The sequence below is a fragment of the Oncorhynchus mykiss genome, chromosome 20 (assembly GCF_057628025.1).
Source record: "Oncorhynchus mykiss isolate SJ-2025 chromosome 20, ASM5762802v1, whole genome shotgun sequence".
Classification (NCBI taxonomy): domain Eukaryota; kingdom Metazoa; phylum Chordata; class Actinopteri; order Salmoniformes; family Salmonidae; genus Oncorhynchus; species Oncorhynchus mykiss.
This window is the reverse complement of record NC_143041.1, coordinates 16,780,477-16,806,739: the sequence shown is the minus strand read 5'-3', so window position 1 is coordinate 16,806,739 and position 26,263 is coordinate 16,780,477. Positions and strand designations below refer to the sequence as shown.

The following is a 26,263-nucleotide window of genomic DNA, read 5'->3' as shown; positions in this document are numbered from 1 at the left end:
CAAGCCAGCAACAGTACACTGACTTATTCATCAGACAGATCTTAACATGAGTGCATTATACAAGGGGCTATGTATGAGCCAGCAATGTGGACGATACAGTAAATGCCACACAGTAAACAGTGTGGCATACATAAACGCAGACTTACCTTTACTTGGCCCACAAAAGAGTTGGCCTCCTCCTCTGTAACTGTTACGTTTTGGGGCACGAGTGGATCGAAGACGGGGTCATTGTCGTTGACATCAGTGACCACAACATTCACAGTAGCCGTGGAGGTCTGGAAGCGCAGGATAAAAACAACAGTTATTGATCTCTGCTTCGAACAAAGCCTCTGGCAAGAGCAAATCAGCAGGAGTTCTTTCTCTGAAACAGTAGTTTAAAAGCACCGCAGACTTCTCCGTATGTCATGCCTGACCCAATCAGCATGTGCGTGAATACATTCTATGTCATTCTTAAACTCTCTAATCAAATAATACATTTGGTTTCATTATTCAGGGCCTGGGTGGGTTTTCATCAACAAATCCACTTGTTTCCTGATTAACTGCTATAGCTCTTGCAATAACGCTGATGTATTTGCATTCGCCATCGTGTGATGAATGACAAATCTCCTCAGCTTTAGGTGAATTAGCATTTTTGTGTTTGATATGACAACGAGATGCTCCCAAACCCAACACATTTAGTTGTAGGTTCTTTCCGACGGTGTATCTTGTCGAAATTATCACTTGATTAACAAGACTACTGAGCCGTGTAGATATAGCACATTAAATCTCTTCAGAAACCAGGATATATCATGACACAGGGACGGCAATCGCAGTACCCGGCTCCGGATAATCTTGAGCTGGCTACGAGAGCATCCTGTGACCATAGCGACTTGCAGTCTATTATAGAAAATAAAACATGGAGTTCAAGGCTTTTATAAAACTGAATTAATCAAATCAATGCCCTTTTGACTTCTAGCTACACGTTTCCCCCGATAGAAGAACAGAATCCAGGAAGCTCATCCAGGTCAACAGGTAAACGTGTAATCACATTCGATTTTTTTGTCATTTAGCAGACGCTCTTATCCAGAGCAACTTACAGTTAGCGCATCCATCTTAAGATAGCTAGGTGGGACAACCACATATCACAGTCATAGGAAGTACATTTTTCCTCAATAAAAGTAGCTATCAGCAAAGTCTGTGCTAGTAAGAAAAGACAAGTACGAGTGTTAGTGCAAAGAAGGCAAGTTAATTAATCAAGGTACTCCATCACACTACTTAAAGTGGAACTGACACATATTTAGTACCATTAAATCTTATTCAAAGATGCTCATATAATGTACAACCTAGGGAAGAATAAGACAAAATTTTTCTTTGTGTGAGAATCGAGCACATAGAATGTCACGTTTTCATACATTTCATAGAACGTTTGGAAATGACGTAGGGTCAGGAATTTGTGAGCTTTCTAATAGTAATATTAATGGGAAAGCAGCCATGCGCGTCGGGCCATTAATAGAAATGCAGTAAATAAAAACGAATACAAACTTGTCGGTCTTGTCCTGGGCCAGAATCTACACAGACCGGTGTGCCATAACCAATCACTGCTAGATTAGGCAAATAAACCATGCCAACAGCACTTTGATGTTGCACTCCACTGGACAGACAGCGGAACAGCGCAACATCTCTCCTTCAGTTGCCTAACCAGAACAACAACAACGTTAGCCTGAACCATACAAGTTCAAATCTAGCACGGAGGACAGTAAAACTTCTCAGATGGGGAATAGTAGCCTGCTCGGCCTCCTGCAGTGCCCCCCAGCCCAATAACAACATGACATCCTGCCAGCTAGCTACAAGGCTCTGTGTCATTTTCTAGCTAGTTAAATGACTTAGCTATCAAGTCATATAGCTAGCTAGCTAAATAAGTAGACCATACATAATAGATAAGGTATAGCCTTAACCACATCGATACTGCATCGCTAGATCGATTGTGTTGAGGCTCCCAATCACTGCCCTTTTTGTCCGTTTTTGTCCAAAGTGTTGGTTGAGTGAAACTGAAACGGTTCATCCCCTGAATGGCCGGGGTAACAAATCAATGTACCAGCTGTGATTTACAACCTGATAGCAATATTTATTAGACTACCTAGCGATTCATGGTGAATTTTTTTTGCTGCATTCATCGTGCTGCAGGTAGCCTAGTGGTTAGAGAGGGTCGAGCCAGGAACCGGAGGGTTGCTAGTTCGAGTCCTGCGTCAAGACAGAAAAAAAATCGGGTAACAACAGCTCCCCAGGCGCACAGTGGCAGCCCCCGGCACCTTTCCAAAATCTGTATGTGTTTTGGAGCGGAAGTCAAATTTTGGTTGGACCTTGTGTGCAATTGAACAATAAAGTGATCTTAAATGTAACTTAAAAAATAAAAAACTCTTATGAAATTGGTTTTAAAGCACAAACTGCAAACGTGATATTTTAGACCAATATACTGTTTAGTTAAACGGTGTCAGATCCACTTTAAGCCTGCTTTCTATAGAGGTGTGGTATTTAAAAGCCAACACTTCAGTGTGGAAAGTTAATCTGTACATAACCCATCACCGTGACTTTTCTTGAATTTAAAGTGATCCTGAACCATTACCAGACCGTGGGAGGAAGGAAGAGTGATCTCTGCCGGTCATCTAACATCTCAGCCCTTTAAAGGTTTCATCCGTGGTCTGTGACGCTACCGACTGACTGGGTGTGTTCTTACTGACGGACTGTTTCACAAATATGATGGATTCTCCAATTAGCTCGTTTTTAGGCTGGCGGTATCAGAGCAGAACATTTAATAAGGCTCTGGGCCATCATGTTGATGCTGATTAATGAGGTCTGTGATGGATCACAAAGACCAAAGCCCCCAATCTCCTCCTTTGTGAAGAAACTGCGACCATCAAACAAAACACAATATCCAAACAGGTCAATTCCTCATTGAATGACCAGATAATACAGTAATTGTCAGAGCCAGACAGATGGTTGCATCATTCAGAGGTTCTCCGTCTTTTGTCTAACAGCCCAACGGTTCAACATTAAAACAAAAAAAAAACAATTACAGCACAGAATAAATTAGCAACCAGTGGGTCGTTAGGCAGATAGAGCTATAGCTAATTCCTTAGCGGTGGCTCTTGTATTCACACCGGTAACCCAAATCAGGCCGTACGTTAGAGCACCAGCCTACGGGAAAGACTAAACCACCATTAGCCCAGAACATATGGCTTCCCTTCGTCAGCGGAAGAATGGAGGGGAGAAAAGTGTGCAGGTGTGCCCTCACAGCAGCTCGAGCCCTTCACTTTGCGTCATCCCTTCCTAATGTCTCACTTCCTCATTCTCTTCTCCGCATTTAGCTTTGAAAGAACATCAAAAGGTATTCCTTCCCACGACACACCCAGAGGAATGAAAAAGTGAGAAATAATCCAAAAAGAAGGTGTAGGTTATTTTCCACTGTTTTGTTATGTCAGAAAGAGCATTTGAGAGAGGCTGGGATTATTCATGAGGCGTAACTTCATGATGCAAAACATCTCTGCGCTACAAGAAACATTTACTTGGAGCGAGGAGGGGTAGTGATGAGTGAACTGGACAAATACATAGGAAATTAAGGACTATTGTTTGACATGAAAACAATGGTGCACAGAATGTGCACTTTGAAAAAGGTAAACACTCACGCTTTGTTTAGGACCAAAAACTGCATTTTCTCTTCAAAGTGGTAATCAGCAGTAAAAACAATAACAAGGCATACTCCCCGCCCCCCATTTAGTAAAATGCTACGGGATGGGGTTGGAGAGTCTGACCACTCTCAAATTCATAGACCAAGTAAAGGATACAAAAACTGGACCATCCATGATATCAAAATTACAGCTTTAACCATGTTTTGAGGCTATATAGCGTTTGTTAATATTTACTTTGTTTAAAAACATTGGAGGAAAAAAGGTTTTGATGGGGTACGACAGTTGAACTAAGCTCACGAGGCATTTACTAGTCAAATTCATCAATGAATCAATGAACATCCATATAATTAAATGGATGTTCAAAAATTGATGTAAGAACTGATGATTGCCCCTTTAAGACCAAACAGTACAACCAGTATTTATCATCTGTAACAGAGTGTTATCTGACACCTCTGATATGACTGTATAATAGATACTGTCGGTCTCCCTCTCATGTGGTCCTCATCAGATAATATTGGCTAGCCCCGGGCCCTCCAGGCCCCTCTGGCACACCTGCAGGTGCCTAGAGAAATACACGCCCCATCCAGTAGGAAACATCACCAGGAAGGGAGGTCAAACAGTTCTGGAGAGTCAGTGACAGTGGTGTGTGTGTGTGTGTGCGTGCGTCTGTGTGTGTACGTATGTTGTGTGTGTGTCTCCTAAGCCAGAGAGCCTTCCCTAGTCCCTACAGGACTGTTTATTAGCTTGGCTAATGACCAGCTGATTTGGAAAGGTCAATGAATTTTAAAGGCCTCAGTCTCTGCCTTTACCCTACCCGCTCAGGCTGCAGTTTAAACTTTGCTCAATGTTTTATAGAATAAGTGGAAACGTGGAGGGCACAGAGGGGAGGAGAATGCTGGCGAGCGCAGAGGAGGGAGGGTTTACTGGTACTCACTGTCCGCTCTCATTTTACTTGCATGAGACAACCAACCACACTGGACTACTCTTTTAAGAAGAGGATGAGAGTTCCCCTCTCCACTAGGTGAGAGAGACCAGCTCTGAGAATAGTGGCCAATTAAGTGATTCAATCTAGGGGGAGGTGCTTCAGGTATCAGAGTGTGCCAGAAGAGAGACGTTTGTATTCATTTCCATAAAGGTCAGCCGCGGTAACGTGTCACACCTGCATTAAATATGCCGCCGCTGGCTTCCTCGTTAAGTGTGATATCGAAAGAGATGTTTTGGACACCGGGATATGCAACGACAAGGCAATATCTTTAACCGTCATTAGAGTGATGTAGGTGGATGCGTCAAAGGTTTTTGAGATCATTCACATTTTCTCAACACTGGATACAACCATTAAAGGGGGCCATGATTGACGACAATTACCGCTATTATATTATTAGACTGATTTGAAATCAACCCCGATTTTCACCTAACAACCCCCGTTACTGTTATGCAACATCTTATTCCTTGTTATTATCATTTACAGTACATAAATCACTGCTCCTCCAGTTTGGCCAGGATCCTATCAAAACAATGGACTGCAGACCTCCAACACAGTAAAAAAGGCTAGCTACACAACCTGCCATGCACTTAACTGAATGGATCGAATAGATTAATGAACACAATAAATTGATTGATGGTGAGACAGCACACAGATTAATGGATCAATGAGATCATTTATGACGGAGAATAGATGAACGAATAGATGGATAGAAGGTCAATTGACGCAGGCTTACCCCTTCCGGATGGCCATCTGAGGCTGTTACAACGAGAGTGTAGCGATCCTCTGTCTCCCTGTCCAGCGGTTTGCCCAGGACCAAAAGCCCTGACCTGGGGAGAAGAGACGGAGACACGGTGGTTCTTTTTCACTAAACCACCACCAGAACACGACACACTCCCATCATTCAATACAGTCCATTTGCAGCTTTCGTGAAACTTTCCCACTGACTCTGCTTCCCGCTGAGCCAGAAGCTTTCAGGGTTCCTAAATCAAACAGATCTCACGTAGTGATAAACAATACCCACACAAAAACAAGAAGACGTGAAGGAGACAGAAATTCTTGCATCAAAGTCTGCATTCAGACATTGTGAATGTGAACATTTCAACAAATGATTGAATCCCAATTGAGACAGGTTTCAATTGGCCCAAAATCACAACTGTCAGTGTAAGCAGATTATTTTTCCCTTCTAATGCAAAACCACCGTTTCTTTTTTTGCTTGTATGTGGTTTATAAATGGGGGTTTATGTAAATCTGGCTATTCAATTACATGCACGTTGGATACTGTGGGGCATGTGGACCCGCCAGCACATTAGAATGAAACGGAAGCTCCTTCTCTCGTTCTGCCGACAGAGGAGAGTTATATGTTGGCACTTTGACAAGCTACTGTAGCCTAACACACACACACATGCTTTGTAGAATTGACAGTGCACGGTCATTCGGTGTGGGGTACTCTTGGCATGCATACAGCAGTGGTTTCAGCACTCTCACAGAGTGTTTAAATACATGGGATGATTATCTGCTGTCAGCTCTACACTCCTAGAAAAAAAGGTTCCAAAAGGGTTATTCGGCTGTCCCCATAAGAGAACCCTTTTTGGTTCCAGGTAGAACCACTTTATTTCCAGGTAAGAGCCCTTTTGGGTTCCACCCCGGAATCCAAAGTGTTCTACCTATAACCAAAAAGGGTTCTCCAAAGGGTACTCCTACGGGGACAGCCAAATAACCCTTGAATGTTCTAGGGTTTTTTTCAGCACTTTTTGATATACAAGAGTGTACACCTGTTAGCTGTCTGTCTGCTACAGCTCTCAGAGATGAGCCCAAACTAGAGGGCAATGTACAGCCACTTAAGGTAACGCGTCTGCAACACGCATCTCAATTTTCCCTCTACTTGTAGTTTTCTGATGGCTACTCACCAGCAGTCATTTAGATACGCATTAATCAGATATTAGAGGTTCTTTTTAACTCAGTATTTTTAACGGTTCATAATCAGACGATTCTAAGAGACCGGGTGCACACATCCTAAGAGGGATACGAGCTCCGTGAGGACCATAGTGGAATGATATGCCCCTGTTAAAATGAATTAGACAAACGCAAAGCGGCACCTCAAATGCTGCCGCCACGGCTCTCATGTATATTTATAAGCTATTCATAGAGAGCATTGTCTCTACACGCACACACACACACACAATCATCCTCCCATTCGAAAATATCAAGGATGATGATAATGCCAAGCTGAATGAAATATCATGATTATTAGCAGCTGGAAAAGCAAACTGGATCAGATCCAGCATGTGAGAGAACCTCATTCACAAGGGTGTTGTTTTGAAGTGCTGAATAACTAAGAGAGTATTAAAGATATCATCTGAGGCCCACTAAGAGGCAACACAGAGCAGAGGTTATTCAACAGATTGTGATCTGTAAGGCCTGCCCGTTTCTGGCATTAAGCTGGCGATGAGACGCAGGCAGGTCTCTGATCACAATCACCTCTACAGCGGACTTAAAGTCTTGACACGCTGACGTTTTAAGTCTAATACAAAGCAATCGAATGGGTAACTTGTAAAACTGTCTTGTAAACAATCAACTCCTTAGCTGTACCAGTTGGATAAAAAGAGCTTTCTTTCGAAAGAAACAGATAAATATGCAAGAACTGGCTCAGTGGTATGACAATGGGGATACAATGTGTTGTGATAGACACGTGAATCTATCCATTAATAGGGGCTATATAAGGGGATACACTTTAGCTCATCTCCTCTAGGACTGGGGAGCTTGTCCCCTACTGTTTTAATTTGCCTCTTCATTGAGGAGACGGAGACAGGCGCAGGGCTTATTAACATTTTGGAGTTGTGGTGTATGCAATTTCTTGAACCTGACAGTCTGCAACAGGAGAGGCACGATGACAATTTGAGTTTGGAGCTTTGATTGAAGTGGCCTCCGGTAGCACAGTCATGACTGCATGGCAATGTGCTGGTTATTACACACACACACACACACACACACACACACACACACACACACACACACAGAGAGACAGAGAGAGACAGAGACAGAGAGACAGAGAGACAGAGAGAGAGGGTGGGGGGGGGGACAGAGGTAGAGAGATAGAGAGAGCAGAGGGATAGCTCTTAGAGGTCTACCTGAGACCCGACCCAAGACCGAGTGGGTTCAGGTCCAAAATTCAAACTTGCCCATCAGGTGCGGGTCGAGTCCTGTTTGACTGCTATCGGTTATCGGGTCTATGTAACTAGAGCTGATAGACCCAACCACGGCCTAGAGCATATTTATTGATTTGTAGAAGGCCTAGTCAAGATATAAAGAAATATTTGTTAACAAAAACAGCAACTTACCAGGTAGCCTAGCAGTTAAGAGCATTGGGCCAGTAACTGTAAAGGTTGTTTGGTTCAAATCTCAGAGCCGACTAGGTAAAAAATATGTTGATGTGCCCTTCAGCAAGGCACTAAACCCTAATTGCACCTGTAAGTCGCTCTGGATAAGAGCCTTTGCTAAATTACAAAAAATAAATAACCATTATTTTTTGTTACATTTGGGTATGGGTTGAGTCTAGGTCCGGTTGTAGTCGAGTCCATTCGGGTTCGGGTCTGATTGTTCTCAGGTTCGGGTCCCCATATTATTATACTTTTTTGTATTTTACCCCCCTTTTCCCCCCAATTTTGTGATATAGCCTAGTGGTTAGAGTGTTGGGCCAGTAACCTAAAGGTTGTTGGATCAAATCCCTGAGCTGACAAGGTAAAAATCTGTCGTTCTGCCCCTGAACAAGGCAGTTAACCCTTTGTTCCTAGGCCGTCATTGTAAATAAGAATTTGTTCTTAACTGACTTGCCTAGTTAAATAAAGGTTCAAATAATACAAAATTGAAATAAAATATATATATCTCCAATTACGGTCTTGTCTCATCACTCCCCAATGAGCTTGGGAGAGGTGAAGGTCGAGTTATGCTTCCTCCGAAACATGACCTGCCAAACCGCGCTTCTTAACACGCTCCCCCTTAACCTGGAAGCACACTGCACCAATGAGTCGCTAGAGCGCAATGAGCCAAGTAAAGCCCCCCTGGCCAAACCCTCCCCTAACTAACCCAGATGGCGCAAGGCCAATCGTGTGTCGCCCTATGGGACTCCCGGCCACGGCCGGTTGTGACACAGCCTGGGATCAAACCCTTAGACCGCTGCGCCACTAGGGAGGACTGGGTCCCATTTTTTATAAATAAATCAGGGCCATTCAGCTCTGGGTCTAATTGTTGAGTACGAGTAATAGCTCTACTCCAAAGCTGCAGGGGGAGAAGGCTTGCTTCGCCACTAAACATAGAACAGTGCTCCCTAAAAAAAATCCCAGCAAATCGTATTGCAGGCTTGGATTAAATCTATGAAATTGTAAGAGGAAATATTTACTCCAAGCCAAGGCACCAATACTTTTCCCACCAATACCAAAAGTGAAGCTCAGAGTAACCTTGGGACGACTACTGTATAATCTGATATTTGGTCTGTTTTTCAAACTGGGAGAGAATTGTTTTGGTTTTAATTCATTTAGCACTTATTAATTATGTATTTGAGATGCTAGGGAGAATTGCATCTACATTTTCAGCCCCTCGTGTCTTGCGGAGAGCTTCTGAGAGAGCAATTCAGTTTACTACAGATCACACATCATGGCAAAACACAATCCAAAACCCTTTCCCCTAAATCGACTCCTCTGTAACAGGGTAACACCACCACCGGCAAGGTTTCATGAATAAATCCTCCACGATAATACAGGTAGGTGTTGTTGATGACTAAAATAAGCTTACGCACGTTCGGGAGAGCTCGAAGAGGTGGTGGGAATCTCCGCTCTGGATGCTATAGGTAATAGGATCTCTTTCACGGTCCTTCGCCTGTAGAGACACAGAGACAGAGAGCCTCGTTCATGTCAAATAAAACCCAATTTCACAACAGACAATGAAGAATTCTAAATGACTTTACTCAGCAGTATCCGGCTCCATTTCTACTTGATGCATTACAAACAATAGTTTCGTAGTATTGGCGGACAACAACACAGTAGCGACGTCTACCGTCTGAGTGGTCTAAATAAACAGCTCGAACCATTTCTTCTGAAACAGAATAGACAGTAACATTGGTCTCAGTCCCTTCTGGTACAGACTAAAAAAGAAGCCATTGTTAGGAGCTCATCAGCTGTATACACGAAATGTTCACGCTAGGTCTGAACTAAAGAACAGTGTGGTATTGTGAAGAAGCCTCGTCCCCAGGCTCACCTGCAGGTGGAGGAGAGTGGCGCCGGTCCTCATGGCCTCGCTGACCTCCAGGCTGTAGAGGAAGCGGGGAAAGCGTGGGGGGCTCTGGTTGTTGGGTGGGAGCACCTCAATGTACACGGTGGTGATGGAGCTCCTGGGAGGGGAGATAAGGATGGGTGTGAAATTAATTCTGGTGGAAAAACCCAGATGAACGCGGGTTCAATTCGTTGGTATACATTTTTACAATCAAGAAGCACTTTTATCAACTTTAACTGTCCTCCAAGAGCTTCGATTCTGAAAGACTGAGACTGTGGGAGGGTTTTGTTTACAGTACGACAATTGGTGTGTGGGATGTAGGGTACACACAGATGCAATGTTATTGGCTGTGGGTGTTTGTTTCGGGTTGGTTAGGGTGTGTTTTGCAAGAAGATCCATATGACTGTAGATCAAACAGCTGCTGGGTACTGTACGTAGGCTGAAATCCAGAGTTGGCGAAAGAGCCACGTACATTTGCGACATTACAAAAACAAAGACGTTATTACAAACAACCAACACTGTTTCTTCACTCAGACATCATTGTACGCGCGAACGAACAGCAGAGTGTGTACTGTTACTTTGTTTTACCACGTCGCTGGATGCTGTTCTCACCTGGTTCATCACCAAACAAAAGTGAAATGACATTTGTGTACAGAACATTAAGCCCCAAGTGTCCGAGTCGGGCCTGAACATAAACATCATTGAATGATTACAGCCACTTTTACAAGTCAATTTCAGAAAGACATATGGGGGACTTGTTATTTGAAGACTTTTTGCTGGCTTTGCTATTATCAGCATTTGTTTCCCTGCTCGACAAGATGGCACTCCAGACTTTTTACGTATTCACACCAATAATAATAATCATCACAGTTTTATTTTGCGTCTCTGTCCTTTACTTCTCAAAAGAAAGGATTCCAAGGTTCTTTGTGCGATGAAACTTTTACCTGGCCGTGTTTCGGGGAAGACGAAATTCCAAAAACTGCTGCCACAGAAACCCCCCCAGTGGACTGAGGCCACAGAAACCCCCCCAGTGGACTGAGGCCACAGAAACCCCCCCAGTGGACTGAGGCCACAGAACTTCCCCAGTAGACTGAGGCCACAGAACTCGCCCAGTGGACTGAGGCCACAGAACTCGCCCAGTGGACTGAGGCCACAGAGACCCCCCAGTGGACTGAGGCCACAGAAACCCCCCCAGTGGACTGAGGCCACAGAACTCCCCCAGTGGACTGAGGCCACAGAAACCCCCCCAGTGGACTGAGGCCACAGAGACCCCCCAGTGGACTGAGGCCACAGAACTCGCCCAGTGGACTGAGGCCACAGAGACCCCCCAGTGGACTGAGGCCACAGAGACCCCCCTAGTGGACTGAGGCCACAGAACTCGCCCAGTGGACTGAGGCCACAGAGACCCCCCCCAGTGGACTGAGGCCACAGAGACCCCCCAGTGGACTGAGGCCACAGGGACCCCCCCAGTGGACTGAGGCCACAGAGACCCCCCCCCCCCCCCAGTGGACTGAGGCCACAGAAACCCCCCCAGTGGACTGAGGCCACATAAACCCCCCCAGTGGACTGAGGCCACAGAGACCCCACCAGTGGACTGAGGCCACAGAACTCCCCCAGTGGACTGAGGCCACAGAGATCCCACCAGTGGACTGAGGCCACAGAAACCCACCAGTGGACTGAGGCCACAGAACTCCCCCAGTGGGTACCTTAATGTTTTTCCTATTGAACTCAGGCACCAGTTAGTTCCCAATTCACTACATTTCCTGCAAAAAAATCTCTTTCTATGTTAGTCTATTGAGCTATATTGATTCTGTGGCCACCAAGCATTACAGAGGGCACAAAGGCGACACAGATTGAATTGAGTTGGAGGGTGGGCATTGCCAATTATTGTGAAAAGCCTCTCATTTCCGCTTTGGGTACCAGATGGGTCAGTCCTGAGAGTAATATCTATCAGCACATTGTTACAGGGATATTTCCACAGCAGAATGTGTTATCCTGCAGAACACTATTGATTTAAGAGAGCAAGAGAGAGGGGCAGAGAGAGAGATACATAAAAAAAGGAGAGGGGGGGGGTGACAGAGGGAAAGAGGGAGAACGGCAGCAAGGGAGGGAGGCTGTGGCTGCTGCAAACGGAATGGAAAGTACCTGGTCCTCTGTGGCTCTCAGCCTTTACAGTCCCCACCAGTTTCCAGCCACCACCACCACTCTACCTCTCCACGGCCCTGCTCAGTCTCCCCAACACCCAGCCCTCCCCATCCTCCCCTCCAGCCTCCCATCCCTCGGGCCCCCCCAGGGCTCCCTAATAGCCTCACCTCCTCTGGGACTCTGGGCCGTTATCCATGGCCTTCACGGTCAGGGCATAGGAGCGTCCCACGGCCAGGGAGATGCCAGGCATCACAGTGATCACTCCCGAGCGGTTATTGATGGCGAAGTGGCCTTGATTCCCCGCCAGGATCTTGTAGGTCACCAGCCCGTTGGGGCCCTCGTCAGCATCCAGGGCCGTCAGCTGAAAGGGATACAGGAGAGGAGCCACATCATTTCCCCGTAAGTCTCCATCGACAGTGTCCGCAGTCGTCCTATGCCCAGGGACATCACTAGGGGAAGGCAATCTATACCAATTTTCGCCCCACATTTCAAGGAACATGCAAATTCAGCGCTGATATTATTCTTAAACATATCTAATGCGTAATTAAACGCATCGTGTTCGGGGGCGTATTACAGATCAATAGCATATATGGTCAGCAAATTTGAAATAAGAAGGTAGAGACTACTATCACAATCAAACGCAGAAATACCTTTTAACATTAGCATCATCTCTGTACAACATATAGGACTTCATATTCAACACACTGTGATGTGTAAAGAAGTGGCCACACATGAATAGAAACCTCAAAACATGAATGTGTTTAAAACAAACAGAAAGCTATAGTATGTGACTAAACAAAAGCATGACTACAACATCTTTAGTGTAATTTTCCCCATATGCCATTCTAAGACTTTACATACTGTAACTCAAAGATGTCTCTGACTCATTAAGTCATTCAGCAGACAAAGAGTTAACTCATAGCTGTCCTTATTAACGCATGTTTCTGAAGCCTAACCAGCCTAACCTGGCTTGCTATGAGAGGAAGTCTTCTGATCGGGAAACAGAGATTTAACTGCCTGGACTTGACCTTTTCTGTCAGTCTTTTGTTCCCTGCGACTGAACTGGGCTCATGCTCAGACTGCAAAACAGGGGTTATAACAAATTACCCACAATCTTCCCTGGGCACAGAGGGGAACAGCCTATGGCAGCAGCCTGCTGAGAGCTAAGCCAAACAGTCTGCTGCCACAATTATTCCAGCTATAATTCATTTATAAATTAGGTTTACTAACGCTATTACTCTAAGTGGGTGGTTTGTTTGGGAAAACAGCGAGTGAGTATAGTGCATTGATTACCTGTAATACTGTTTCCCCTGGCTGAATGTCTGTGTAAACATTAACATTGTAGGAGGAGTTGAGGAAGGTTGGTGTGTTGTCGTTGGCATCAATCACTGTGATATGAACGGTCACTGTAGGGCTCTCCTGAACTCCGTCTGAAGCCATCATCTATAGAGAAGAGGGGGGGGGGGGGGGCAGGAGGGAGAGAGAGACAGACAGACAGAGATAGATAGATAGAAAAGGAAGGAAAGAAGGAGAGAGAAGGGGAGACGGGGAGCGAGAGAGAAATGATCAAACACCTTCAGAGAAACCATTGAGGAATGAACTTTTGAACAGCTTGTTGAGAATATCTAGGAAACAGTCAAACAATGCTAATGCATGATATACTGTATGTATACAGTGGAGACACTATATAACCCATGACATGTTCTGTCATGTCACGAACAACGGGTTAGACCCTGAGAGTCACAGTCACAGGAGAGAAAAGGAAGACAAGGATGGTGACCAATGGTAAAAATAAAATTGCAAGATTGAGAGCAATAACCTTACTAAAAATCCATTTACACAGAGATATTAATTCATCACACTGACTAAACAGGGCCTATTGGCTTAAAAACTACTTACAGTAATGAAGACTACAATGCTCTCACAAGTCCAATCATGATTGGCATACCAATGTTGTTTTTTCATTAGATAAAGTGAACAGACCCTTTAATGTGCCTTTGCTAATTAATACTCTTAAGCTTCACTAATGTGTGTGTGTGTGTGTGTGTGCGTGCGTGAAGCAGTATCTGACTGTGAACTTCCACATAGAACACAACCGATCACATAGATAAAACAAGACTAACAAGACTAAAAAAACAAAGAACATGCTAACAAGCATCAAACAGCGAGAAAAGCACAATGATCCTCAGTTGAGCCAGAGATAAAACACCATTTGTCCCACTGGGATTTTCAAAGCTCTCCCCCATTAACTTTTCGAATTAAAGCTACTTATTTTGCCACCATTGTGATCTTCCCCACAAAACAATGGCGGAAGCAGCTAAAAAAAGCCCACAGGTAAACACAGTGGTAAGTGCTAGCGAAAACCGGAATCCAGAGACATCCCTTTAGTACTTCTTAATGTCTATAGTGCTTAGCAACACCACACTTCAAAGTCTTGACAGGATAGCGCTGCGGGCTCCTCCACTGTTCCAGCAGGATGTGGTGGTGGGGAGAGAAAACGTCAAAGTGTTGTTTTCTCCTCTGAGTTTCCGGTGCAATGCTCTACCCTTGACATTATGAGGCTCTTGTCTCCGTTTTAGTCGGAGACAAGTTAGCACTATAAAAACCTCTACCAGCTCCCAACAACATAACAGTACAAATCCTCTAGGCAAGACAGAGGCAAAATGATTATTTTAAGCACTAAGCCATCATTAGGTGGGTAGTGATTGTTGTAGCTGTGGTTGTATTCTGACTGGCAGGAAGGGTGTCTTTCAGGGTGGGTAGCATAACAGATTCAGTGCCATTTGTCATTTGAATGAAATCAAGTAAACATACGCTGACTGAATATGTGTCGGAATTAAAACCCACTGAGACACATCCACATGGATATCTTCATGGTAATGATGGAGAGGGGAAACACATTGAGGCGCTGACTGACTGGGAAGCATTCGTATGTGAGACGAATCCATAATTTAACTCAGCATAGTAACTCCCAGACAAGCGTGCTTGTTCTCAGTGTTTTAATCATTCGGTGACTGCCAGGACAAGGCCAACTCCAAGTGATCGAAATGCTAACAGAATGCTAAAACCACGTCCCACAGAATTAGGGCTGAAGGGAGCAGCACACCAATATTTGCATTCAGAGAAGACTTCTGGATCTTCTTTGCACCATTATTTCATATTCTGATGGTTTTTGACGAAAACAGAGTTGATCCTGCTGTATTAACATAGTCAGACAGGCACAGTCAATCGATAAGACATTGCCTTATCAATAAGAATGGCCGCCGGAGGGGATGGCTGCTATTTTACAGGCTCCAAAACAAATGTGCTATTTTGTGTGTTTTTTCACATTTGTTTGTAACTTATTTTGTACATAATGTTGATGCTACCGTCTCTTATGTCCGAAAAGAGCTTCTGGATATCAGAACAGAAATGACTGACCTCAAACTGGGCAAAGACTATATAATGTTGCTCCCAGACAAATCCCTGTCATTTGCATAAAGAAAATAAGGATATACAGGGGGCGGAGATCAGGGTAACCCGCCTCTACCATCCGTTCTATTGGCCAACGTGCAATCACTGGTGAATAAACTGGATGAGCGCCGTTCGAGACTATCCTACCAACGGGACATTAAAAACTGTATTATCTTATGTTTCACCGAGTCGTGGCTGAACGACGACACAGATAATATACAGTTGGCTGGCTTTTCTGTGCATCAGCAGGACAAAACAGCTACGTCCGGTAAGACGAGGGGTGGGGGTATGTGTCTATTTGTCAATAATAATTGGTGAGCGATGTCTAATATTAAGGTAGTCTCGAGGTATTGCTCGCCTGAGGTAGAGTACTTCTTGATAAGCTGTAGACTACACTATCTACCAAGAGAGTTTTCATCTATATTTTAAGTAGCCGTCTATTTACCAACACAAACCAATGCTGGCAGCAATACCGCACTCAATGAGCTGTATAAGGCCATAAGCAAACAAGAAAATGCTCATCCAGAAGCAGCGCTCCTAGTGGCCGGGGACTTTAACGCAGGCAAACTTAAATCCGTTTTACCTAATTTCTACTAGCATGTCACATGTGCAACCAGAGGGAAAAAAATCTCTAGACTACCTTTACTCCACACACAGAGACACGTATACACCTTCCCCTCACCCTCCATTTGGAAAATCTGACCATAATTCTATCCTCCTGATTCCTGCTTACTAGCAAAAACTATAGCGGGAAGTACCAGTGACTCGCTCAATACGGAAGTGGTCAGACGACGAGGATACTACGCTACAGGACTGTTTTGCTAGCACAGACTAGAATATGTTCCGGGATTCATCCAATGGCATTGAGGAGTATAGCACCTCAGTCACTGGCTTCATCAATAAGTGCATCAACTACATTGTTCCAAAAGTGACCATACGTACATATTCCAACCAGAAGCCATGGATTACAGGCAACATCATAACCGAGCTAAAGGCTAGAGCTGCTGCTTTCAAGGAGCGGGACACAAATCCGGAGGCTTATAAAATATCCTGCTATGCCCCCGCAATACCCCGTCAATACAGGATTAAGATTGAATCATACTACACCCTTCCACATCCAACGTCGGTCGGATGTGGACGGGTTTGAAAAATATTAGACTACAAAGGGAAACCCAGCCGCGAGCTGCCCAGTGATGCGAGCATAGCCCGACGAGCTAAATGCCTTTTCTGCTTGCTTCGAGGCAAGCAACACTGAAGCATGCATGAGAGCACCAGGTGTTCCGGGCAACTGTGCAATCACGTAGGTGATGTGAGCAAGACTTTTAAACAGGTCAACATTCACAAGGCTGCAGGGCCAGACAGATTGCCAGGACGCGTAACCAGAGCATGCGCCGGACCAACTGGCAAGTGTCTTCACTGACATGTTCAACTTCTCCCTGACCGAGTCTGTAATACCTACATTATTCAAGCAGACCACCATAGTACCTGTGCCCAAGAAAGCAAAGGTAACCTGCCTAAATTAATACCGACCCCTGGCACTCATGTCAGTAGCAATGAAGTGCTTTGAAAGGCTGGTCATGGCTCACATCAACCAAATCATCACGGAAACCCTAGACACACTCCAATTCGCATACCGTCTTAACAGATCCACAGATGACGCAATCTCAATCGCACTTCACACTGCCCTTTCCCACCTGGACAAAAATTCTCACTATGTGTTCATTGACTACAGTTCTGCATGCAACACGATAGTGCCCACAAAGCTCATTACTAAGCCAAGGACCCTTAGCCTAAACACCTCCCTCTCCAACTGTATCTTGGACCTCCTGACAGGCCACCCGCAGGTGGAAAGGGTAGGCAACAGCACATCTGCCACGCTGATCCTCACAAAGGGCCCCTCAGGGGTGCATGCTTAGTCCCCTCCTCTACTCCCTGTTCTCCCACGACTGTGTGGCCAAGCACGACTCCAACACCATCATTAAGATTGCCGACGACACAGTGGTGGTAAGCCTGATCACTGACAACGATGAGACAGCCATTTGGGAGGAGGTCAGAGAACTGGCAGTGTGGTACCAGAAAAACTATCTCCCTCAATGTGAGCAAGACAAAGGGGAGGATAACTGACTACAGGAAAAGGAAGGCCGAACACGCACCCATTCACATTGACAGGGCTGTAGTGGAGCGGGTTGAGAGTTTCAAGTTCCTTGGTGTCCACATCACCAACAAACTATGATGGTCCAAACACACCAAGAAAGTTGTGAAGAGGGCACGACAACGCCTTTTCCCCCTCAAGAGACTGAAAAGATTTGGCATGGGTCCCAAGATCCTCAAAAAGTTATACAGCTGCACCATCGAGAGCATCCTGACCGGTTGCATCACCGCCTGGTATGGCAACTGCTCAGCATCTGACAGTACAGCCCAGTATATTGCTGGGGCCAAGCTTCCACCATCCAGGACCTATATACTAGGCGGTGTCAGAGGAAGGCCCAAAAAATGGTCATAGTCAATTGTCAAAGTCATAGACTGTTCTCTCTGTTACCACATGGCAAGCGATACCAGAGCGCCAAGTCTAGGTCTACAAAGCTCCTTAACATCTTCTACCCTCAAGCCATTAAACTGGTCAACAATTAATCAAATGGCCACCTGGAGTTTTTGCATTGACATTTGTTTTTACACTGCTGCTACTCACTGTTTATTATCAATGCAGTCACTTTACCTATGTACAAATTATTTTGACTAACCTGTACCCCCGCACATTGACTTGGTACTGTACCCCCTGTATATAGCCTCCGTGTTGTTATTTTATTGTGTTACTTAAAAAATGTTAATAATAAAATATATATTCTAAACTAAATTTTCTTATAACTGCATTGTTGGTTAAGGGCTTGCAAGTAAGCATTTCACAGTAAAGTCGACACCTGTTGTATTCTGCGGATGTGACAAATAATATTGGATTTGACTTAATTTGGATTTTATCAGATTGCTAAAAAAAAATTACGTCTCTCAATTCTTAAAACAGAGTGGTAAAGGTGAGCAGGAAAAATGGAACTCCAAAACCTCCAAAGTTCTTAGGACAAATTCCAATTATGGTTTCTGATGACATGGCACTTGGCAATTTCAAAGCCTGACAAGACTACGGCTCTCAGGCTGAATGATACAGCTGTTAGGTGACACTTCCTCAAATAAACAGGTCTATCTGATCCGGAGGGAACAGCGAATAACCCGGTGCCAGTTTGAGCTGAAGGAAGAATACATCATCAAACATACTGAGGAATAGTACTGAGGTTAGCAGTGTGCTGTGCTGTGCTGACCTGTGTGTTGCTGTGCTGTTCTCTGCTGAGCTGAACTATTCTGTTCTGAGCTGTGCTACGGCTTAACTGTTTTGTGCTGAACTCTGCTGCGCTGTGCTGTTCCGTGTCATGCAGTGAACTATACTGAGCTGTTCTGTGCTGAACTCTGCTGCGCTGTGCTGTTCCGTGTCATGCAGTGAACTATACTGAGCTGTTCTGTGCTGAACTCTGCTGCGCTGTGCTGTTCCGTGTCATGCAGTGAACTATACTGAGCTGTTCTGTGCTGAACTATGCTGCGCTGTGCTGTTCCGTGTCATGCAGTGAACTATACTGAGCTGTTCTGTGCTGAACTCTGCTGCGCTGTGCTGTTCCGTGTCATGCAGTGAACTATACTGAGCTGTTCTGTGCTGAACTCTGCTGCGCTGTGCTGTTCTGTGCTGAACTCTGCTGCGCTGTGCTGTTCTGTGCTGAACTATGCTGTTCTGAGCTGTTCTGTGCTGAACTATGCTGTTCTGAGCTGTTCTGTGCTGAACTCTGGTGCGCTGTGCTGTACCGTGTCATGCAGTGAACTATACTGAGCTGTTCTGTGCTGAACTACGCTGTTCTGAGCTGTGCTATGCTGTACTTAACAGCTCTGTGCTGAACTCTGCTGTGCTGTGCTGGACTGCACTCTGCTGTTCGGTGCTTTATCATGGTCTTCCAGCTGGTAACAGTGCACTAGCCAGCCACAGAGAGTTTTACTCTTGCATGAAAGCTCAGTAATTGGTGAGTATTGGTTTCATTATTGAAACTTTGTAGGCGCTGGCTCAGGGGATTGCACAAATACTTAATGAGAGGCTACCGCATCACATGACATTAATCATTCACTTTTATCTTTTAGCACAGTAAAAATTTTCAACGAGTGCTTTTACAGGGATTGCTTTCACTTTTTACTTACATATTGGAGTATGTTAGCCTACACAAAAACACTCAGACACACACACACACACACTACATCAAATACAGGCCCTGTGCCAACTGGTTGTCTGGGCAGAGGGAAGCGGGAGACTTTGGTGTGAGCAACAATAGAGGATTATTACTTGAAGACGAACACCATTGTTCTATCCCAATGGTCATAAAGTTTGGGGAAAGATTGTGATGCCCTCCATCATTACCAGATAAAAACAAAAAATAACCCTGGCTGAGGATACGATGTGGAAGACATTTTTACAAAGGATAGGACTATCTCGTACATTAAAAAAAAAATAATAATAATAATAATAAAATTGGCCAGAAATGTCAGAAGCATTGGCAAACTAGTTACTACGGGTATAAAAATCCCAGCTATGAATTTCAAGTAGCAAGAAAATAAGTATCTTGCTGATTCAATAGTGTATATGTAATAGTACTGTACTGATATACCTATTGCCATTCTAGCAGTGTTCATGAGCTTGCTACAAGACATACTGTATATGGGCATTAAAGGACAAGTGACTGAATTCCAGTTTATGATGTACTATTTTGTTTGACAGGTGCTAACTTAATTGTGGGGAGAGAAGAAGAGAGAGAAAGTAGTGTCAGCTAGAGCTAGCCTTACCGTGAACGTGTAGCTGTCCTGCTCTTCACGGTCCATGGGCTTCAGCAGTGTCAGGTAGCGAGTAATCCCCGAAGGTGTCAACATGAAGATTGTGTTGTAGTTGTCCAAGGATATCTGCACCATGGGATCTTTCATCTTCAAGGGAAGGAAAATAAATCACTGAATTTTTTTTATTGGCAACAACAAGTCCACAAACAACAACTGACGGACTGGAGTCCCATTGATGAAAGCAAGGTGATGAAACTTAGTCAGTCAGTTTCAAATACACGTTTTTGGAGACAAAGGAAATATATGTGAGGATAAACACTCATAACAGTTGAACTATGACGTCATCTCACAGTTTTTGTATTTCTTTGCCTATCAAACCATTTAGCTTCCATGAAATCCACCGTGGTGTTGAATGACAATGAAATACAATTACACAGCTCTTTGTACGATATTACCATGGCACTGATGTTGGCATCCGTATCATATTTGCATGACAAAGTATACTAAGGATTTGTTGTTATCAATGCACTTTCTCTCCGCGGTATCTGTATGGCTGTGTTGCGGGGTCTGTTGTGCCAATCTAAATGGGCTTTCGAATGTTAAACCCCATACCTTTCCCTAATTCATCTGAAGTCCTGCAAGGCTTTGTAGTCCTTGTGTCGTGGTTGTGTTCTGCACACACAGCAACACCTGGATACATTTGTGTATGAATACAGACCAATAATGAAAAGTCCAACCTCATCCACTGCCTACCCCTGCAATAATAGCGTCCGCATCCGAAATGGCACCTTATTCACTATATAGTGCACTATTTTTGAACAGAGCCCCATAGGAATCTCTATGGACCCTGGTTGAAAGTAGGGCACTAAAGTGAATTGTTTGCCATTTGATAAGCAAGCCGGTCCTTTTAATACAGGCCCATTCCAGACAGGCGACAGCCTTCATTACTAATATGCACCCCTCAGCACTGTGGATATTGTTGATGCTGCTTTAGAGGATATTGAACTTACACCGCTGCCCCTCCGGGCGGAGGGAGACATAAATAAATTGAGCTGCGGCAAATAAAAGTAATTTGAATAATAATCACCACAGACACTTAACAAATGTCTGGGTGTAAGTAAAGGTCCCCTCTCCCAATGCCCCCGCACAGCAGGAGATGACACAGCTTCCATCAGCATGAGGTTTCCCAAAATAATCCAACTCACATGGACTTTAGCCTGCTCCAGATCGGTATGTGAGAAACAACTCCACTAGACCAGGCTAGACCAGGCTAAACCCAGAGTGTAACTATACACAACTATATGCCTTATCAATGTAATACAGACATCCAATACAGACATCCATGTACTGTGGGAAACAAGTTCCTCGGGTCAGAGAAAAACAGATAATTGCACTTCAAAGTCTAACCAAGCTAGCTACAAATTTAAACAAAAACCTATAAACAAGGCGTGAAGCGGAAATCATGTAAATAGAAGAATTGGAGGGTTTGAAAAAAAGAGGCTGATCAGCAGAAAAAGCGAGAAAGAGAACCTCTCTAATCACTAATGCATTGGCTAATAGCTACAGGTTCATCACCAGGGAGGAGCTGGATTAAGAACAAACCAAAAAGTGTGATTGGGACAACCTGCTCAACCAATGAGAATTTGGAGATGGTGTTACAATCACGTTAAAATGAAAGTCATGTGTGTTTTTTGCTGATTAATTCCTATAGTATCATCTTGAAAGCCAAATACCTTATTTGCAGCTGACATAAATGGATCCTGGAACTCTACCTAGACAGTCACTTGATTCTATGTACTGTAACAAGGTTAGCTCGTAACCTCTCTGATCTCAACCTCTCTGCTCTCTTATCAAGATCTACAGCACTATTCCATAGAGAGAGTGAGTGTGATTTAAAAAAATATATATATATATTTCACCTATATTTAACCTTTATTTAACCAGGTAGGCTAGTTGAGAACAAGTTCTCATTTACAACTGCGACCTGGCCAAGATAAAGCAAAGCAGTGCGACACAAACAACAACACAGCGTTACACATGGAATAAACAAAGATACAGTCAATAATACAATAGAGAAAGTCTATATACAGTGTGTGCAAATGAGGCAGGATAAGGGGGGTGAGGCAATAAATATAGGTAGTTGGATTGGCTATTTACAGATTCGCTATGTACAGGTGAAGTGATCTGTGACCTGCTCTGACAGATGGTGCTTAAAGCTTGTGGGAGAGATATGAGTCTCCAGCTTCAGTGATTTTTGCAGTTTGTTCCAGTCACTGGCAGCAGAGAACTGGAAGAAAAGGCGGCTGAAGGAGGAATTGGCTTTGGGGGTGACCAGTGAAATATACCTGCTGGAGCGCATGCTGCGGTGGGTGCTGCTATGGTGACCAGTGAGCTGAGATAAGGCGGGGCTTTACCAACGACGTATAGATGACCTGGAACCAGTGGGTTTGGCAACGGATATTAAGCGAGGGCCAGCCAACGAGAGCATACAGGTCGCAGGGGTGGGTAGTATATGGGGCTTTGGTGACAAAACGGATGGCACTATGATAGACTGCATACAATTTGCTGAGTAGAGTGTTGGAGGCTATTTTGTAAATGGCATTGCCAAAGTCAAGGACAGGTAGGATGGTCAGTTTTACGAGGGTATGTTTGGCAGCATGAGTGAAGGAAGCTTTGTTGCGAAATAGGAAGCGATTCTAGATTTAATTGTGGATTGGAGATGCTTAGTGTGAGTCTGGAAGAAGAGTTTACAGTCTAACCAGACACCTAGGTATTTGTAGTTGTCCACATATTCTAAGTTAGAACCCTCCAGAGTAGTGATGCTGGATGGGTGGGTAGGTGTGGGCAACGATCGGTTGAAGAGCATGCATTTAGTTTTGCTTGCATTTAAGAGCAGTTGGAGGCAACGGAGGGAGAGTTGTATGGCATTGAAGCTCGTCTGGAGGTTAGTTAACACCGTGTCCAAAGAAGGGCCAGAAGTAAACAGAATGGTGTCGTCTGCGTAGAGGTGGATCAGAGACTCACCAGCAGCAAGAGCGACATCATTGATGTATACAGAGAAAAGTGTCGGCGTGAGGATTGAACCCTGTGGCACCACCACAGAGACTGCCAGAGGGCCGGACAACATGCCCTCTGATTTGACACACTGAACTCTATCTGAGAAGTAGTTGGTGAACCAGGCGAGGCAGTCATTTGAGAAACCAAGGCTGTTGAGTCTGCCGATAAGAATATGGTGACTGACAGAGTCGAAAGCCTTGGCCAGGTCGATGAATACAGCTGCCCAGTATTGTCTCTTATCGATGGCGGTTATGATGTCATTTAGGACCTGGAGCGTGGCTGAGGTGCACCCATGACCAGCTCGGAAACCAGATTGCATAGCGGAGAAGGTACGGTGGGATTCGAAATGGCCGGTGATCTGTTTGTTAACTTGGCTTTCGAAGACCTTAGAAAGGCAGGGTAGGATAGATATAGGTCTGTAGCAGTTTGGGTCTAGAGTGTCTCCCCCTTTGAAGAGGGGGATGACCACGGCAGCTTTCCAATATTTGGGGATCTCAGACGATACGAAAGAGAGGTTAAGCAAGCTAGTAATAGGGTTTGCAACAACTTCGGCGGATAATTTTAGGAAGAGAGGGTCCAGATTGTCTAGCCCTGCTGATTTGTAGGGGTCCAGATATTGCAGCTCTTTCAGAACATCAGCTATCTGGATTTGTGTAAAGGAGAAATGGGGGAGGCTTGGGCAAGTTGCAATGAGGGGTGCAGGGCTGTTGACCGGGGTAGCGGTAGCCAGGTGGCCAGCCGTAGAAAAATGCTTATTGAAATTCTCAATTATCGTGGATTTATCGGTGGTGACAGTGTTTCCTAGCCTCAGTGCAGTGGGCAGCTGGGAGGAGGTGCTTTTATTCTCCATGGACTTTACAGTGTCCCAGAACTTTTTGGAGTGCATCAAAGCGGGGACCGAGAGACTGAAAAACAGCTTCAATCTCAAGGCCATCAGACTGTTAAACAGCCATCACTAACATTGAGTGGCTGCTGCCAACATACGGACTCATCTCTAGCCACTTTAATAATTACAAATGTAATGTAATAAATGTATCACTACCCACTTTAAACAATGCCACTTTATATAATGTTTACATACCCTACATTACTCATCTCATGTGTATATACGGTACTCTATACAATCTACTGCATCATGCTTATGCCGGTCGGCCATCGCTCATCCATATATTTTTATGTACATATTCTTATTCATTCGTTTACACTTGTATGTATAAGGTAGTTTTTGTGAAATTGTTAGATATTATTGCATGGTCGGAACAAGATGCGCAAGCATTTCGCTACACTCACATTAACATCTGCTAAGCATGTGTATGTGACCTAAAATTTGATTTGAGGTAGTGCACAGGATGCAAATTCCTGCTTGAAAAAGCTAGCCTTTCCTAACTGCCTGTGTACATTGGTTCCTAACTTCGCGGGGGCTATTCGATGCTAATGCAGTATGCCACAGGATGTTTTTGTGATGGTCAAGGGCAGTCAGTTCTGGAGTGAACCAAGGGCTATATCTGTTCCTGGTTCTCCATTTTTTGAATGGGGCATGCTTATTTAAGATGGTGAGGAAAGCCCTTTTAAAGAATAACCAGGCATGGACGTCGCGACGGAGGAGTCAAAAAACCCTCGGGTCGGTGAATGAAAGACTGAAATAATGAATAAATTAATGAATAAATGAACGAATGAATGAATGAACGAAGAGACTGGTCAGCTATGGGGTCTTACCTCCTCAATGTCGTTGTCCAGAACCTTGATGCCCATGGGGGTGGTGAGGCTGACGTCAGCGAACAATGTGGTGCCCACTGGCGCTGACTCGATGATGAAGCCCTGGTATGTGGTGTCTTGAAAGTATGGTGCCTGGTTGTTCTCATCCAGAACCTCGATCTGGAGGTTAGCAAACGCAGGCAGGGGGTGGCCGTTGTCCTGCTCTGCCTGGAAAAAAGAAAACGTAAATCTGTGTTCTTATTGGACACGTTCAGGTGGCACCTTCCAGATTCACTTCACCTTAATGAACATGACTGAGAACTACTCAATAAGTGCATGTATGCAGCACTGAGGGTTTCAAAACTCTTTCTTTACAGCACAAGTAATGCTGGGTTCATGGACTAAGCTTTCCAAAGACAACTGATATAAAATAGGGTCGAAAATAACCAATTGAATAACATTTGATGATTTCGACAGCAATCTTTTTGAGTGATACTTATTATTCCTTTGTAATCATATTCCTCTCCAACAAACATGGAAGTACACTGGAAACTCATTAATCCTAGCAAGGCTGTTTGTTCTCTCCATCAGCGATGTTGATCTAATCTATGGCCAATCAGCACGGTTGTGTCAATACAGAGGAATGAAACCGCCTTTACAATTATTGATCATAACAACATAGAGAGAGAGGGGAGGGTGACCCTGAGCCCCTCACAAAAAAAACCCACTTTATATGACTGATGACCAAATGAATTCCTTCATTTTTCAGCCTTTTCAGCCGGTTTTTGTCATTATCCCTCCTCCATAATTGATTACTAATGCTCGACCCGTGTCTATAAATTCACCTGTTTTACGTGAACTAATTGAGATGGTGGTCGCCTGTCCTAGAATAGCCTAAACCACGTCCTGTTGAACTCCGTATGATGTCTCGTGTCCAGTCTTATTTTTCAAATAGCTGATTGTCCACACTAAACGACGCGTTACATCGGTGGCACCTGTGTTGTTTTTTTTTGCGTTTTTTTTATGACCGTGGAACCGAATATCTGCTGACACGTGGCTAAATGCTAGCTAGCGTACTGAAGCAGCATCGGACAAATGTTATTCTCATTTGCAGTGCACCATCATCTCCCTCACTGCTAGCTGT

General features: G+C 44.4%; 1 protein-coding gene across 4 annotated transcripts in view; it reads right to left on the bottom strand.

Moving 5' to 3' along the window:
• The window catches only part of pcdh15b (protocadherin-related 15b), a 213,781-nt gene that overhangs the window by 79,762 nt on the left and 107,756 nt on the right, over positions 1–26,263 (bottom strand). For all 4 annotated transcript variants that reach the window (XM_090212388.1, XM_036955811.2, XM_090212387.1 and 1 more), the window contains 8 exons: positions 25,141–25,347; positions 20,380–20,514; positions 13,354–13,503; positions 12,228–12,421; positions 9,901–10,033; positions 9,443–9,522; positions 5,384–5,477; positions 147–275 (listed from right to left, as the gene is read on the bottom strand). In XM_090212388.1, the coding sequence (XP_090068514.1) occupies positions 147–275; positions 5,384–5,477; positions 9,443–9,522; positions 9,901–10,033; positions 12,228–12,421; positions 13,354–13,503; positions 20,380–20,514; positions 25,141–25,347 (1,122 nt within the window). The remainder of the gene's footprint in view (positions 1–146; positions 276–5,383; positions 5,478–9,442; positions 9,523–9,900; positions 10,034–12,227; positions 12,422–13,353; positions 13,504–20,379; positions 20,515–25,140; positions 25,348–26,263) is intronic.